This window comes from Eschscholzia californica, unplaced genomic scaffold (assembly GCF_041429995.1).
Source record: "Eschscholzia californica isolate CP2 unplaced genomic scaffold, dmEscCali1.0.p SCAF_2, whole genome shotgun sequence".
Classification (NCBI taxonomy): Eukaryota; Viridiplantae; Streptophyta; class Magnoliopsida; order Ranunculales; family Papaveraceae; genus Eschscholzia; species Eschscholzia californica.
This window is the reverse complement of record NW_028238309.1, coordinates 2,128,090-2,142,570: the sequence shown is the minus strand read 5'-3', so window position 1 is coordinate 2,142,570 and position 14,481 is coordinate 2,128,090. Positions and strand designations below refer to the sequence as shown.

The 14,481-nt window shown below is 35.8% G+C and overlaps 2 protein-coding genes across 3 annotated transcripts; one reads left to right on the top strand and one right to left on the bottom strand.

The window, feature by feature from the left end:
* The first annotated feature begins 4,788 nt into the window (after positions 1-4,788).
* Positions 4,789-11,390, top strand: LOC147555172 (serine/threonine-protein kinase Nek2-like). Of its 2 annotated transcripts, none has more exons than XM_086661327.1 (15): positions 4,789-5,524; positions 6,526-6,635; positions 6,727-6,793; positions 7,186-7,251; positions 7,776-7,822; positions 7,942-7,987; positions 8,121-8,201; positions 8,304-8,346; positions 8,496-8,545; positions 8,633-8,714; positions 8,798-8,847; positions 8,982-9,055; positions 9,294-9,345; positions 9,768-10,193; positions 10,477-11,390. In XM_086661327.1, the coding sequence occupies exons 2-15, from the start codon at positions 6,550-6,552 to the stop codon at positions 11,149-11,151; spliced, it is 1,845 nt and encodes a 614-aa protein (XP_086517453.1). In that variant the 5' UTR covers positions 4,789-5,524; positions 6,526-6,549; the 3' UTR covers positions 11,152-11,390. The 2 variants fall into 2 exon arrangements, with proteins under 2 accessions (XP_086517453.1, XP_086517454.1); XM_086661328.1 differs by having other exon boundaries at positions 5,456-5,816; positions 5,877-6,635.
* A 299-nt stretch (positions 11,391-11,689) lies between these two features.
* On the bottom strand, positions 11,690-13,967 carry LOC147555171 (protein IQ-DOMAIN 19-like). Its single transcript, XM_086661329.1, has 4 exons — positions 13,919-13,967; positions 13,181-13,857; positions 12,858-13,109; positions 11,690-12,494 (listed from the first exon to the last, which is right to left on the bottom strand). The coding sequence occupies exons 2-4, from the start codon at positions 13,622-13,624 to the stop codon at positions 11,856-11,858; spliced, it is 1,335 nt and encodes a 444-aa protein (XP_086517455.1). The 5' UTR covers positions 13,625-13,857; positions 13,919-13,967; the 3' UTR covers positions 11,690-11,855.
* Positions 13,968-14,481: the final 514 nt, after the last annotated feature.

The following is a 14,481-nucleotide window of genomic DNA, read 5'->3' as shown; positions in this document are numbered from 1 at the left end:
TCAATTTTTATTTGATATCTAAACTAATGCATTTACCAATGTACCTTTTATTTGATGTCTTAAGAAACCCCACTTGTTATTCTTTAGGCACCCCACTCCATGTGCATATGACATTGCATGTTGGGTGCTTGGGGCCACCCTTCAAATTCTCTTGAATATTTTCTTGCCTCCCTTGCGCCATCCTCTCCTTTCAAATCACCCATGTAATTTTAACTCACAATATTTTGTAAGTATTTTGTGTTTTTTCCTGCATGAAAATGATTTTTAGTTGGTGATTAGTCTTTGTCCGACCAAATGAGATAATTCAACAACTATTCTTAAAATTTTGTATCATACTAATATGTATTGATGATCATATATTTAAATATAGTCTACGGTTAACAATAGTATACTCTAATAATCAAATAAAACTGTAATCTGATATTATTGTTACATGTAATCTTGTAGAATTTTTACAGAACTTTTTTGTCCATTTTTTATGCTTAGAAAATGGATTTGTAAACTTTTTCTACTCGATATTTACTCTTTAAACTTCTTTGTCATAAATTTATTCGTGTTTGAGGGGCCTATAGTACACCAGAAAGAAGAAGAGGCCCGTCGAGTAGTAATGGGAGCAGTACTCTCATTTATCTCATCTTTTTTTTTTTTTTATGTGGGTAACAATGGAAACTATTGCTTACTCAGTAAGTGAAAGTAGATCAAACGCTCAAACAAGAATGGGAGCTTAACTTTATTTTTGTCTTAATAGTGAACGTCACGAGGTTGGTAGGAGTATTGTTTCAGTAATTGAAGCCAAAATGAATTGAATAGGGAGGTTTGAGCAATTGTCAAATATTATAAAGGAAATTTGCTTTTATCTATAAGGGTCTGTTTGATACGTATGAAAATAGAGTGGGAAAATCGATTTTCTTACGAAAATCGATTTTCCACTGTTTGTTTAGACACATTGGGTAAGAAAACCAATTTTCGTAGGAAAAAAAAGTGTGCAAATTGCCCCAAATATTTTCCCACCTTTTAGATGGGAAAACCCAATTCTTACTCACTTTCGGATGTGCGCGCTCTCTCTCCTTCTGTGAGGGCAGTTTTGTAATTTTCCCATTTCACTCTTTGTCTTTCTCTCTGGCCTTCATTCTTTCTCGATCTAAACTCTCTCCCTCTCTATCTAAAAAAAAACTTGCTCCCTCTCTTGATTCACAGCAAAAAAAAGGGATTATTTTATAGGATTTCATCTTGTTCTAATGATCTGAGATCACTTTATCAGTCAAGGTAACATAAAACCAGCAATTAGAAGTTTAGCAAGACTTGGTGGAGTGAAAAGAATAAATGGTTTGATTTATGAAGAAACAAGAGGTGTTCTTAAAATCTTCCTTGAAAATGTCATCAGAAATGCTGTTACTTACACCGAACACTCTCGCCGAAAATGTGTAACTGCCATGGATGTTGTTTATGCACTTAAAGAGAAAAGGAAGGACCCTCTATGGATTTGGGAGTTAGGGTTTCTGTTCTAGTAATTTTTTTTTTCAATTTGGGGGTTTTGTAAAAAAAGTAAAGTAGGTCAAACTCAAGTAATTATGCCCTAACTTATTGTTACTGTGTTCAAATTGGGGGTTAGGATTTTTGTTTATGCTTTGAAATTAATGAAAATCGGATGATTATTTAAATTTATTGTTACTGTGTTAAAATTGGGGATTTTTATTTGGGGAAATTGTTGAACGCCCTGCTGCTAATTTAGGTCAAACTCAAGCCTAACTTAGTTGATCAACAATTTAATGAGTGGTAGGATGATGGATGTGATAAGGTTGAGATTTTTACAGTGGGCGTTTCTCGCTCTATCCATTAAGAATGAAGATGGAGACTTTCCCTGGATGCGCACTTTTTAAAAGCCAACAACCCTTGGCTCAAGTGGTAAAAGGAAAGTCTTCCAACTTAAAGGTTAAGGGTTCGAGGCACACGCTTACTGATTAAAAAAAAAAAAAAAAGATGGAGACTTGATTTTTTCTCATGGCACATGATGTATATGCTATTGGCACCCATTTTACATTTAGATAGGGCGCCAACAGTAATAGTAATGGGCTTCTTTAGAACATGAACTCAAATTTTCCGAACCCCGTATCAAACAGTAGAAAGATGGTTTTTCATAAGAAAAATCATGTTTTCTTTCCCATTAGAAAAAGACTCATTTTCTTACTCACACGTTCTAACGAATCAAACGGACCCTAACTTTTATTTTTAAACGAAAAGGGCATTTGGATTTATTTTTGAATAAAAACTCCAAAAAAGAGACTAAGAGGGTGTTTGATTTTTTAGCACTTATAAGTGCTACCACTTACTAAGCGATAATCACTTAGTAAGTGATATCACTTGTAAGTGCTATGGCGTTTGTTTTCCATCACTTCTAAGTGCTTCATTTTTATTTTTATATTAATTCTAAATGTCATAAAAATGAGAAATTGTCTATTTTGACCTTAAAGTATTTACATACTACCATTTCATACTAATTCATTATGTTTTCGAGCTTGGATACAAGAGAATTACGGTTTATGAATACTTTGTCTTGAAAATATTAACCTCAGATAATTAAAAATTATGAAGGAGAAAGACCTTACATTGCATTATGGAGTTTGGGTCCGTGATTAACGAAGGAAGAGATGTGAAAAAAAATTTAGGAGAAAAACTTAGGTGAAGGATGAGCGGAGAAGGATAAGAGTCATCGCTAAAGGGATAAAAAGATTTTTACTTAAATTGTTTAAGATTTTCGTTTTAGTTATAATTATATTGGTAATTATTATATTCGGAGAAGGATAAAAATGTCTTTTTTAACACTTAGAAAGTAAGTGCAAAAAAATCTTATTTTTTTGCACTTACTTTGGTCTCACTTACAAGTGATATTCACTTATTAAATGAAAAAACAAACGGCCTAAAATTGCCGGCCCGCACTTATTAAGTGAAATCATTTTCACTTAATAAGTGCAAAAATCAAACACCCTCTAAGTTAACTTTTATACCCTTTGTATAAAAGTAAAGGTCCCACCTTTATAAATTTTGTTTTTATCAATAGGAAAATGAACTGGGGACTCCCTAGGCATACAACATACTCCGTAAGTGTACTCTCTCTCACAGGATAAGGCTATTTTGATCTTTTCCGTCTGACAAAAGTTGTGAAAAGACCAAAATGATCGTGTCACTGTGAGGGGGAGTACACCAGGGAGTATGCCCAGGGAGTCCCCCTATCATCCTTGTTATCAATAAACCTAGGGTTATTTCCCATATACTCCCAACTTTGTGACCAGCTTCCTGCCTAGCCCTACTTTAGCAAATATACCCATATGGCCCCATTTTTTCAGTTACCGTTAAATGTATGTTACTCTCTCTCCTCCATCTCATCACCTCTCTCTGCCACATCATTGATCACGCCACATCATCATCTTCATCGGTAGGGGTTGCCGTCAAATTTCCGGCTGGCGACCTTCAAACATAAAAAAATTAAAAAAAAATCTTCTCATTCTCTCAATTTTTTTACTTTCCTCTCTCTAGATCTGTTCTAGAGAGAGGAAATTTGTTATCGGAAATTTTGTCTGAAGGTCGCAGGGAATTTTGTCGGTCGGCGACCCCTGCTGGTGAAGACGATAATGTGGCGTGATCAATGATGTGGCAGAGAGAGGTGATGAGATGGAGGAGAGGGAGTAACAAAAAGTTAACGGTAACTGAAAAAGGAGGTCATATGGGTATTTTTACTAAAGTAGGGAGCTAAACAAGAAACTGGTCACAAAGTTGAGGGTCATATGGAAAATAACCCATAAACCTACCACAATGTTTCTTTATCCATAACTCCATTTTAATTAGTATTTAAGGTTAGAAATGTATGTGTTTCAACTTTACTAAATCTAATACTCCATATTTTTTTTATATCTCTTATCGTGCCTCTTACGCCGTTTTACTGTCATTCCTTCGCAGTTACCAAAATTTAGTTTTTATTGTAAATAACAAAACTTAGTAATATTAAGTTGATTAAATGCTATAATCTCGTGATTCTCTTACTCTTAACGCTTTCCAAGAATATATAATAATGGAGTAGTATTTATCAATTTTGTTACAGTATATTCTTTCATTCAAATATAAAATGATAAACCTATCGTATCAAACTTGATTCAAACTTCCTTTACTAAATGTACCTTCATGATGCACACAACTTTAAAGATCAAAATTTAAACTCTAACGTCAATCTTATGATTTTTAAAGCTAAAACAGGAAAAAAAAAAAAGTAAATGCCAAAAAACTGGTAAAAATAGTATTTTTTATCTTTCAAAAATCGACTATGATAGTTATTACATTGCGTTGATACATATTGAAGAGATAATACAAATGTATATGCATGATTTAAGCTCCTCAAACTCCACCAAAAGAGCCTAAAGTCCATCCTAAATTTTATAGAGTCCAAAACACAACTAACTTACTTTATGTCAACATTTGGGACCAAATGGATGATAGTGTTATGGTAAACCTCAAAATCCAGGAATCTTATGTTCAATTCGCGCAGAAAGTAGAAATCATGGTCTATTGAATTTGAGATATTAATTAATTATATTAAAATAACTTGATAGGCTTTCTTAAACCACTAGTTTAGATGGGACTTTCACGAGATCAAATTGCGGACTTAGATATTACGGCCTCTTGAACCATCTCGAAATTGTACCGACGTGACTAACAGTGTACCCGAAGTTTCATGTTACCGTCCTGGATTTGGCCACGTGTCTCTAGCTGAATGCTCTGTGTTCATCTTTAGTCAACTGATCTTGACTTCTATATTGATTTGGTCTAACTTTGTCGTCCAGACTCCGATTTGATTTCCGCTTTCGTCCATAGATTCGTCTTGAACTGTACATTTCATTCGACCGTCAAGGACGAACAAATAACTTGATAGGCTTTCATAAGCCACTAGTTTAGGTGGGACTTCCACGAGATGGAAACTCAGACTTAGATATTGCGGAACGGATGCCCGACCACTACACACCTGCATCAAAGAAAGCTGGACCGGATTTTTTTGTTGTTGAAAGAAGCTGGACAGGACTTGGAAGTTGAAAGAGAAAAAGGAACTTGTTTAGCGGGTGTAGAATGAGTGTAAGGATAAAAGGGACGAAGTAAATTCTAAGTAGTTGTAGTAGGACGAAGAAGTGGGACCATTTTGTTCCCCCACTCTCTCTTTTAATTTTCTTGGGTTTGAGATTCATTCTTTTCCCCCCTCTTCTCACCCCCTAACATCAAAAACCTTGAAAACCCCAAATTTTACTTCACTACTCTCTCTTTCATTTACACTTCACTCTCTCTCTCTCTCTACATTCACAGTCTTTCTCTCTCTCTATATCTTCTCCCTCACTTTCTAAAGTAGAATCTCCATTAAAGCATACTTTCAATTCCTGAACTAAAATCATCTCCTGATTTCAATCCTCTCTCTCTCCAAATGCTGATGAGTTCAGTGTTGTACCTGTTTAGACATTGAAGAGATCGACTGGATCGAAACTTGTTGGTATGTTTTTCTTCTTCTACTTTATTACTTATTCTTCTGATGAGTTTATGTTTCTAGGTTTTTTATTGCTTCAAGCTGTACTTCCAACTTAATTTATTTTATTTTATTTCTCTCTCTCTCTCTCTCTCTCTCTCTCTCTCTCTCTTGCCGCTCTTGTTTTTTAATTTTCTTTTTCTAGTGTTTGAGGTCCATTTAGTATGAAGGACTTTTTCTGCTTAGATTTTTAAATTTTTTTTTTTTCTCTAAGCCGACCTTTTTAGTTTATGATCTTTAGGTTCTCCACGACAATGTCGTGTGTGTTCTTCAATTCTGCTAAAAAATTTGTATGAACTTTGGTTCGTTTGAGTGATAGACTTTTGTTGTTCTTGAATTCTGTTTCATTTGGTACTGATTTTGGATTCTGTTGTGGTTTTAGCCTTGTAGTGTTGTTTTGATGTGTTTTCTTGTGTCAATTTATATAATCAGCAGATTGTTAGGTTTTCAGGAAAAATTGGCTAAAGCTTTTGTTATTTGAGCTCTTTCATCTCATTGATATATGCTCCCATTATCTAGGTTTTGTTATTTAGTTTCTAGTTGGTTTAGTGTGTATTGACAATCAAAAGACTAGTTAGGTTTATTTGTTTTTGCTGTCTCTTGTTGAGATGGATTGCTAAAATGCAGCAGCGGAGAAGTTCCTAGTGTACAATAGAAACCAATTTTGTTTTTGAAGGAGATATGTTGCTCTTTAAGCTTTTGATTCTCAATTTCTTTGCGTTTTTGATAGATTACGAAAAATGGAACATATGTGATAATGTGAACTCAATTATTCAACCTTAGGGAGTCTGGACTGGTCTATCGGACTTGTGATTCTGTTTCTTACTGGTTTGAATTTGGATTATGATGTGTGCTAGGCAATATGCATCTCTAGAATCTAGATAACTCCTTAGTTATTCAGCGATTGTTTTTTTTATTTATATGCATTTCTAACATTCTAATGTGAATTGTACTATTTTTTCGTGAAGCTGGGGAAGTAAGCAAAACTTACAATGGAGCAATATGAGATATTAGAACAGATCGGGAAAGGGGCCTTTGGTTCTGCACTTCTTGTGAGGCATAAGCATGAAAATAAGAAGTGAGGATGAACCGGAGTTTGAATATGAAACTAATGTGTAATGTTTTTTTTTAAGTTCTGACATTCTGTTCGACATTACTGTTCTTCTCAGGTATGTTCTAAAAAAGATTCGCCTCGCTCGCCAGACTGACAGGTGTCGTAGGTCTGCTCATCAAGAGGTACATTTTGTTATTACATGCTGTATTTCTCAAAGCAAAGCACACTTACTATGTCAAATTGGTGTGTTGTTGATTAATACGCTAATCTTTGTAGACCTATTGAAATAGTTCTTCATTCTTGGTTTCTGCTACCATTCTGTTTTGCAATTGTTTTCCATCAGTAATTACACTTCAATAAAAAACGTTAAAGCGTTAAAGTCTTCCGGTCGCTACCATTCTGTTTTGCAATTTTTCAGCATCGTATGGAACGTATCAAATGTTTTAATTGATATCTCAACATGGATGTTTACATAATATGTATTGTTTGATGAATATACGGTCCCTAAGAATACAGTTTCTACGAATCTGCCTATTTTGGTACCATAATGCTGAATCGTTTCTGGATACCACAGATGGAGCTTATTTCCAAAGTTCAAAATCCTTTCATTGTGGAGTACAAAGATTCTTGGGTAGAGAAGGTTAGTGTTTTGCCGATATATATCGTCTGTTTTTCACTTCTATGCTGTTACAAATTGACTGCCAATAATTTTTGTTTTATTTATCAGCGAGAATGAATGTGTTATTGATTTAGAGAAAATTATACCTGAAGGGTAGAACTATAAGAGTTCCAAACTAAACATATGATTAACAAACTTCTAAAGAAAGATATAACACATCACAACTCACAAACACGACCCCCTGCACAGTATGGCAGATTGGCAGCAACCACAAGCTACTGATGCATTGTTCAATCTGACATTTGCAAGAAAAAAGGGGTTTCGACAACTTCATAGATGTTGATCTTGTTAACATTCATTCAAGCTGCCAGAAGCAAGTCTTCAACCACATTAGCAAATCCTTTAGAATTCTCGTTTCTTGCAAGAAGTCTCAAACGAAGAGGATAGTACTACCAGTAAACTGACTATAGAAGCAAAAAAAAGTAAATATTGTTGCATTTTTGGTTAAATTGCTCTCTTGACTATGACAATGCCTTTGTTTTCAGGGTTGCTATGTGTACATCATCATTGGTTACTGTGAGGGTGGAGATATGTAAGTTTCGTTTCTTGCTCGATAGAAAGATTCTTACATGAAATAGTATATCAGTTGGCATCAGCGTGAAACTCATCTATTTGAACTTTACTCTATGTGTTTGTTCTCGGATTGTATAGGGGTGAAGCTATAAAAAAAACCAATGGCGTTCATTTCTCTGAAGAGGTTGTTTACTCTGTCTATACAAGAAATCCTATATTTCTCTTATTATTTACTTATTCTCAATAATATTGGTAGAAAGCAAAATTACTCAATAAGTCCTTTCTGATTTCATAATTACAAATTCTTCCGTGCGCAGAAGCTCTGTATGTGGCTCGTCCAACTCCTAATGGCACTTGATTACTTGCACACAAACCATATTCTTCATCGTGACGTCAAGGTAAGAGTTATCTCTCTCTCAACAACTATTCAGTATTTTGCATATTTTGGTTCCCACAATTCGAAAGTTCTGTCCTATGATACTGATTCAAATCCTCTTCAGTGCTCAAATATATTTTTGACGAAAGATCAAGACATACGTCTAGGCAAGTTATTCCTTCCTTTCCATTGTCTATACCTTATAGATAACATAAAAAATTGATTGTAGAAACCTGTTTCCATGCTTTACAACAAATTATATTCCTCATTCTTCTCACTATAGCAAAAGATTCTAAGTTAGTCTTCTGGACTGCAGGTGATTTTGGATTGGCAAAAATGTTGACTTCTGATGATCTCGCCTCTTCTGTGAGTGATATTGCTGATGAAATTTGTGTTTCTTAATTGTGTTTTTTTGCATTCATGTTATTTATTAGGATAGTTCTCTCTATGCAGGTTGTGGGAACTCCTAGCTATATGTGCCCCGAGCTACTTGCTGATATTCCTTATGGCTCAAAGTCAGATATTTGGTCCTTAGGTAATCCATCTTATTTACCTCGTACCAACCTTCTAATTCTTCTCATAAGTGCACGTATAAATCTTGATCCATCTGTTATCCAGGATGCTGTATATATGAAATGGCTGCTCACAAGACTGCCTTTAAAGCCTTCGTAAGTCCAACAGACCCCCGCTTCTAACTTCTAAGTATAGTCTGAAAATGGTTGATATTGCTGTTTTGCCATTGTAATGCGTCAAGTTATGCTATGTAAATGCACTTACGTTTATCTGTCGGCTTTATGATCAGGACATGCAAGCTCTCATCAACAAAATAAACAAGTCCATAGTTTCACCTCTGCCACCCATTTACTCTGGGGCACTGTAAGTCGGTTCCTTTGTCTCACTACTTACGCTTCGAATCTGCTTTTTGAAGGCCTGATTGTATATTGTTACACTCAGAGCCTAAAGAGGGTGAGGGTGGGTTGTGTGTGTAGCAATGTTGCATGACAAAGATTAGGGCACCAATCTAAGCTTAAATTTTGGGTTTTGATTTCAAGTAACAGTGCTTCAAATTTGATGTACTATTGTTTCTTATCTATTTTGTCATTCTCATGTTCAGCCGGGGACTCATCAAAAGCATGTTGCGGAAAAATCCGGAACTCAGACCAAGTGTAAGTATTATTCTTGGCTTATGTACAATTGTAATTTAATGGATCTGCACATTAGGATTATCTTAGATGTAAAGTGGTCAGTAAAAAAAACATGTTTGTGATCTTATGCATGGCGCCACCAATCCACCCTCTCATGGTTCTACCATTCTTCTAGGAATATTCTCCCAACTTTCGAGAAGAATATGATGGGAATGATTGTGGTCTGTTAGGATCTATTTTTGTGCTGTCAAGTTCTACTTGTTTCACGTGTCATCGTTGCTAATTGGATTTTTACGAGGGCCTTCTTCCACGTAAAAGAAATGTGAATCTGATCGTATTAATAACCACTTGATGAAGATACTGACACTAGGAATATATACTTTTTCCCTTCTTTCTCTTATAACTATTTCTGCTCACTCATTCATGTTATCCAATTTTTACAGGCAGCTGATCTGCTTGCTCACCCACACCTTCAGCCTTATGTTTTCAAGGTCCACCTAAAATATGACAACCCAAGATCCAGTACTATACCGACAGGCTGGTCCGAACCTAACTGCACGGAGAAAATAAGATTCCAAACGCCGAGAGATTCTGCGGTTACAGGTAGAGAGAAAAGACGATCCTTATGCAACGACAGAAATTTGAACTCAAGTACGTACGGAACTGATCGAGCATCTAATTGCTCTACTCAAAGAGGTGCTCAATTATCAGTTAGCAGCAGTCAGGGAGTGTTAGGTGCTAATAAGGCCAATGCAAAGACTCCAAATTGCACAAAGACACCGAGATCGACTCCAGCAAAAGCTTCTGCAACACCCAGGAGACGAGCAGAGCCATCCAAAAAGGTTCCTATTGGTTCAAATCGTGAATCGGTAAGCCTAAAAAAACACTACATACATCAGTAGGCAGTGCCTGTTTTTTAGTTTTCTTTCTTGTCATGGTATAATATAGTATCTCATTGAAAACACAATCATGTTCATTATAGACTTTTAAAGAAAGTTTAGAGGAAGAAAAGGAAAACAACTGTGAATATTGTTTAATTCGGTTTCTTAAAATTTCAAGTGTAAATCTCTAGTATTAGTCTTCCATATATAATTGCATAGTGGTTGATGTTTTTATCGAATCCTGATTATGCAACTTTGTTCATGTATTCAGCTTCCATCCTCACTCACACCAGCAAATAAATCTGTCCGCCAGTCTCGCAGAGCCTCTCTACCACTGCCTACACCAACAAGAGCTGAGACACAAGAATCCCCTTACAGGCCCAGCATCAGTCTCCTCCATCGAATGAATTCACCAGATGTCTCAGTAAACGCTCCTAGAATTGACAGGATGGCTGAGTTTCCATTAGCCTCATTCGACGGCCCTCTTTCAGCCATCCGAAAAACTTCATCATCTGGACAAGGCTCTTCCACTTCATCACATTTCGTGGATCAATCAATAACGAAAGACAAATGTACAGTTCAGGTTCATGATAGAGCCTTTTCCAAGCCAAGCGTCTCCGATGCACGGCAAGGGATTAGACACATCCCGTTTCCCATGGATTGGGAGAATGGTAGTGAATCGTTATACATGAATCCAACGGCTGGGATATCACATAGTGGTTCATTGGATTTCAGACAGCGGCGGTTCGATACCTCGTCGTACCAACAAAGAGCTGAAGCCTTGGAAGGGTTGCTCGAATTCAGTGCACGGTTGCTGCAACAGGAGAGGTTTGAAGAGCTTGGAGTTTTACTGAAGCCATTTGGTCCAGGGAAGGTCTCACCGAGGGAGACTGCTATCTGGTTAACCAAGAGCTTTAAGGAGACTACGACAAAGCAGAAACAATGAAATCCAGACACTATAAATCCAACGAGGAAGTACCTCTTGGTGTCTCATCGTTCACACCAATTACTTGATAATATCAGTTGAACTAGAATGATGTTACATAGTTTTGAATACTATACTAAATCACCTGAGCGCTTGTTCAAAATTTTCCTTAAATTCTAGTATACCTTGTCGTGTAAGCTCCATTTCCGGACGGATTTCTATGATATATAATATTGGATAACCATGAAAATTTTGGCGAATTTTTATTATAACTGACTAACCCTTTCTTATAGTTCGTCAATTTAGGCATCTTACATGCTAAAGCTTCTGACATTTATGCAGTAAACTTAATTGCTCCTATAAAGCTTTTCGATTGAGGTAAAGTTCAAATGACATTATTCTCTGTATTCATATAATTACATGTTTCTGTAGCTATATAGAAGATAGAAAACTTCAGTACACACTGTTGAAAAGTTTGTGATGTCATTAGTTACCTTGTACAAGTCTAACTTTCTTAAGTTCTTTTTATTTTCTCGAGTGCTGGTGAATTGCCATTATATGATGCAAAGGAAACACAGTCAAGGCAAACTTCATTGAACTTTATACATGGAAGGTTACAAGATTACATCATGAACCAAATTATAGTAGTTGCTTTCACAAATTTGTTTACAAAACTATGCAGGATCACTCACTTCTTCTGGCATAACTGAAGTGGTTTTGCATTACTATTGTCTCACTTCATATCCTACCAGAGATCTGCAGTAGTTTGGATTAGTAATGACTGTGCTATTCGATCCACACTCGCTATTCATGAGTGACCCTGTTGATTGATCAAGCTTCACTGACCATGGATTACGATGTCCGTGAGTAGTGGAACTGATGTGTGAAGATGAGCGCTGCATTCTGACTCCACGAGGTATGTGTTTTCCTTCCAGTGATAACCTCTGCTTGCTTAGTTGCCTTTCATATGAATCTCGTCTTTGCTTTGGTGCACTCTGTGATCTAACTTTTGCCTTAAATGATTCGGTATTTGTCATATAATTTGGATAAAATGGGTAATCGACAAAAGGGGATTCCGGTTTGTGAGTTGAGGAATGAGGGCTATTATGATCTAAACCTAATGAATAGTCCTCATAATATCCACTACAGGTTCTTGGGCTCAGATTTGTTAAAGCTGATGGAACGGGTGAATATTGGTTAAGATGATCTATGTTTGAATTTCCATGATAAGCAGAAGAATGTGTGTAGAAAATATGATCTGGTCTGTCATCTGGTTTATGATTTGAATGAGTAGACCTGTTAGACATACATCGTTTTAACTCTCCGACGTCCATTTCCACAATCTTAATGTTTTCCTCCATGTCCTACAAATAGAAATCAGATCCGAGACAAGGTAAAGAATTCAAATTACAAATCATCATATAAAGTTAAAAATTCGAAATCTGACATAGTTAGGCATTTTACTTTTCTGGAATGAATTGAATTTGAGAATGTAAACATCACTGGGGGGGTACAACCTATATTATCTGTTCTTTGCAAATTTCTAGACAAGATCAATTACAATGCAAATTCTGGGTATTTTAGAGTTTTCATTCTTAATCTTTTTTCGTACTTCATATGTTTCATGCAGTTAACTTATCATTCAATATTGATTTTCCCACAACTTTTCAGTATAATACTTATCAAAGAAGATCATGAACTAGATTACGGGTGACGGAGAAACTTACATAATATGTTTGTCTAACTCGATTATCCTGCAAATGAGCCAGCGAGACGGGTTTTCTATGAACCGATTGCTTCTGTTGAATGGATTGATTTTCTTGAGCCATTAAAATCCTTTGAGCTCGAGTTCTCGCCTGAACAGTCACTAACGCTTGCATACAACGAAGAGCAGCAGTTGCTTGTTTTCTAACTAGGTAACCTCTTACAAGTGCTTGTAATTTCACTAGTCCTTTCAATGCTCGTAATGCTTTCTTTGCCTGTAAAAATTACACCATTAAGAGATAATTTTAAGATCAAACTAGTAAGAGAATAAGAAGAAAACTCATACCAGATAAGAACGGAAAACCGATTGAATTTTAATGGCAGCAACTTCTTGAACTGAATTGGGTCTTTTAATATCAAAACATAGATTAATTCTAGCAGAAGAATCATGGGCAGCTCTAAAAACAGCATCAGCAGCAGCAACAGTAGCTGCAGTCATTGTCATGGTATGTTTAATCTGTTCTTCCTGAGATTCCATCATTGATTGAACTTCTTGCAAACAAGTTGTAGCAATTGATTCCATTGGATTTAAATCTTTACTACTATTAGTAGTACTTGCTTCTGTTGATTTTCTAAAACTCCATCTTCTTTTTTCTTTTGAGTTATTAGTTTGTTGAATTGAAGAAGATGAATTCCCTGAAGAAATTGAAGTTGACTTTGAGTTTTTCTCTTCCTTCTCTGTTTTCTTACCTGTAAAAATTTTTCTGATCCAGTTTCCTGTCTTCCCCATCCTTTCAAACCTAATCCAGAATCAGATTTGCAGAACAAGATATGATCATGTAAATGTAATTTCTCTCTCTAAATTTGTTTCTCTTTCTCTCTTTCTTTCTAAGTTAAAAACTGTTAATCTTATTAGTATTAAAGACAAATGTTCCCATACTTCTGACTGTTCCTTTTCTCACTTTGTTTTCTTCTGTGATATATGATCTGGTTTTTGTAGTTTTATTATTGGAGTATTATTATCTTTTTGAGGAGTAATTTTTTATTATTGGTTTAAAGGCATGCACAAATGGAAGAGAGAAGCTGTTGATAGGAATTCCAATCTTCCCCATCTGTAAGATTTGTTTCTACTCATTTATCAACCTTTTCTATTTTGTCCTCATTAAATTAGGGGTTAGTTATGTTTTAGCCCCCAAATTGTAACCAACTCATCATTTTGGCTTCTATTAGTGTTCTCATCATTTTGGCTTCTATTAGTGTCTGGCGGTTCATTTTGGGTTCTGAGGAGGTGACGGGTAAACAACTTCAACTCTTTCTAGAAATACCCTTAAGTTTTTTTGTACTTTGAAGGTCACTGCAAAAATTGCTCTTCTGGCAACCCTAGTTGGAAAAGATGACGAGATGGCGAGTGGGAGATACAAAGTAGGGGATAGAGGTGATGAAATGGGGTGGATTTTAATTTTTAATTTCTTGGGTATTAATTCTATTTTTGACCCCCTAAGGGATATTTCCATAAAGAGTAAAAAAGAAAAGGTCTCTGTGGGCGAAACCAAAAGCCACACTTGGGCCAAATGGCAAGTTGGTCACAAATTGGGGGTCAAGACAAAATAACCCTTAATTTATCCTTTCTCACCAATATTGAAGAGG